The sequence below is a fragment of the Panthera onca genome, chromosome C2, assembly GCF_046562875.1.
Source record: "Panthera onca isolate mPanOnc1 chromosome C2, mPanOnc1 haplotype 2, whole genome shotgun sequence".
NCBI lineage: Eukaryota > Metazoa > Chordata > Mammalia > Carnivora > Felidae > Panthera > Panthera onca.
In genome coordinates this window covers 124,344,482-124,346,398 of record NC_138347.1, presented here as the reverse complement: position 1 = coordinate 124,346,398, position 1,917 = coordinate 124,344,482, and the positions used below count along the sequence as shown (strand labels likewise).

General features: G+C 58.5%; 1 protein-coding gene across 1 annotated transcript; it reads right to left on the bottom strand.

The window, feature by feature from the left end:
- Positions 1–280: 280 nt before the first annotated feature.
- LOC132682710 (proline-rich protein 23A-like) lies at positions 281–1,407 on the bottom strand. The gene has a single exon (XM_060637951.2). The coding sequence runs from the start codon at positions 1,405–1,407 to the stop codon at positions 655–657; it is 753 nt and encodes a 250-aa protein (XP_060493934.1). The 3' UTR covers positions 281–654.
- Positions 1,408–1,917: the final 510 nt, after the last annotated feature.

Sequence of the window (1,917 nt, the reverse complement as noted above, 5' to 3'; positions counted from 1 at the left end):
TCCTTTGGGGAACCCCCCCCCCCCAACCTAGCAGTAGAGTTAAACCATTTGATAGCCTTCTCATTAAAAAAAGGAGGGCACATATCATCGCTCCTCATTCTGTGTGTTTGTAGCCAACAAACATTTGTCCACATACACCTATTTGTTAGATTCTCCAAAAGCATCTACAGCCACTGAGAGGTCAAAATGGCAAAGTTGTCATAAACTAGCATGCACACTAGGGCCAAAATACATTAGGCAAAAACCAAAACAAAACAAAAGTAATTACTTTAATTTGGAAAGAAGAGGTGCTGTGGTAGAGTGCTGTGGAAAGGATGGGTTTTTAGAAAAAGTGCTGAAGTTGGGGTTTGAAGCAAAACTAGGGAGAATGCAGCTACTTAAGGGCAACCTTTATAGAGAAAACAACCTAAGCAGCATGTCAGATGTCTAAAAGTACACTGTACTTAAAACAGCATCTCTTTGCTTCTGTGACTTCCTTCCAGATGTTTTGTTCCACCACCATTGATCCACAATTTTGCAATGCAGCTTCCATCAAAAGAGCATCTGTCCATTATTCATGCTTGGTGATTCTTGCAGGTTGTGCAAAGTACACACAGCGCTCTTAAAAGACTCTTTTAAGGTCTCTACCAGGTGGCTAGGGGTTGTGGGTTCAGTTCATTCCTGGAACAGGCGTCTCCGGGCCTTGCGAGAAGGACCCGGAGGGCGCTGGGGGCGCGCGTGGGGACCTGGACTCGGAGAGGCAGGTAGAGGTTGGAGTGGCGAGTTGGGGAAGGGCTCCAGAAGGTGGACGTCCAGGTTGAAGTAGCGGAAAGAAGAGCGTCTCTCTGGACTAGGAGTGGGGGCCCAAGACCGAGGCTCTGGTACCTGGCCCACAGGGTAGGGGTTGGTCACGCTTCCCGCGCAGGGGCGGAGCCCAGCAACGGAGCCGGCTGCAGGGTCCATCCGAGGCGACAGGAACGCGGGGTCCGCGTCTTCCTCGTAGGCCTCTTCTTGGGGGGCCATCTGTGGGACAGATGCGCGGAAGAATCCTTGCTCGACGGCGACGTCGTGTCCGGGCGCGCCCAGGAAAGCGCAGGGTTCCAGGCCGACAAGCGAGTGGCCCTGCCCTCCTGAGCGCAGGAGGGCCTCGGGGACCAGCAGCAGGGTGAGCTCTCCGACAGACACTTGCAGGACCGACGTTGGCTCGGGCTCGAGCACCAGGTCCACGTCGTCCAGGGGCACTTGCAGGGCACAGCCCTCGGCCAGAACCACCACGGAGGTGAGGGCGCCGGCGGCCGGGGGCCCCTCCAGGCCTTCCAGGCCTGCAAGCTCCTCGGTTCGGCTGCGCTTGGCGGGGCCGGGTCCTCCGGACGGCGGTCCGGGACAGGGCGCAGGGTAGGCGCTGGGGCTGCGGGGCCGGCTGCCCATCACCTGGACGGCGCTGCGGGTGGCGCTGCCAGGGGGCCTGGCGGAGGGCGTGAGGGGCTGGGTCCTGCACGCAGTGACAGGTCTCGACGACAGGTGAGGCGGCGGGGCGCGGCGGGGTGCGGTACGGCGCGACGCAGAGTGAGTGCCCGGGAGTTCTGGGGGCGCCTCCCGGGAGACCCTCAGTCCAGGTTCTGGTGGCGCAGCACGCGGCGCAGGGCTTGGCCTCAGGCGTTGGAATCCCAGGCTCCTCACACGGACGGATTTGCGCCAATGATATTGCAAGTGACGCCGGCGGAACCAAAGTCGCAAAATGTCACGCTAAGCCCCGCCCCCACGGAGGCTTCGCCCCTTAGAATTCGCGGTATCTGTGCAGCCCGGTAGCCGAAGCTTTGCGTAAAGAGATACTTTTATAGGCCACTAGGAGGCAGAACAATGATGCCACTCTAGGGGCTGGCTTCCAGTGTCAAGATCTTGACCTTCCTTGAGTGGATCTCAAATGAGGACGACCTT

What these genes read in the sequence shown, in the direction of transcription:
- LOC132682710 (XM_060637951.2), bottom strand. Translation starts at nt 1,407, where the DNA reads ATGGGCAGCCGGCCCCGCAGCCCCAGCGCCTACCCTGCGCCCTGTCCC.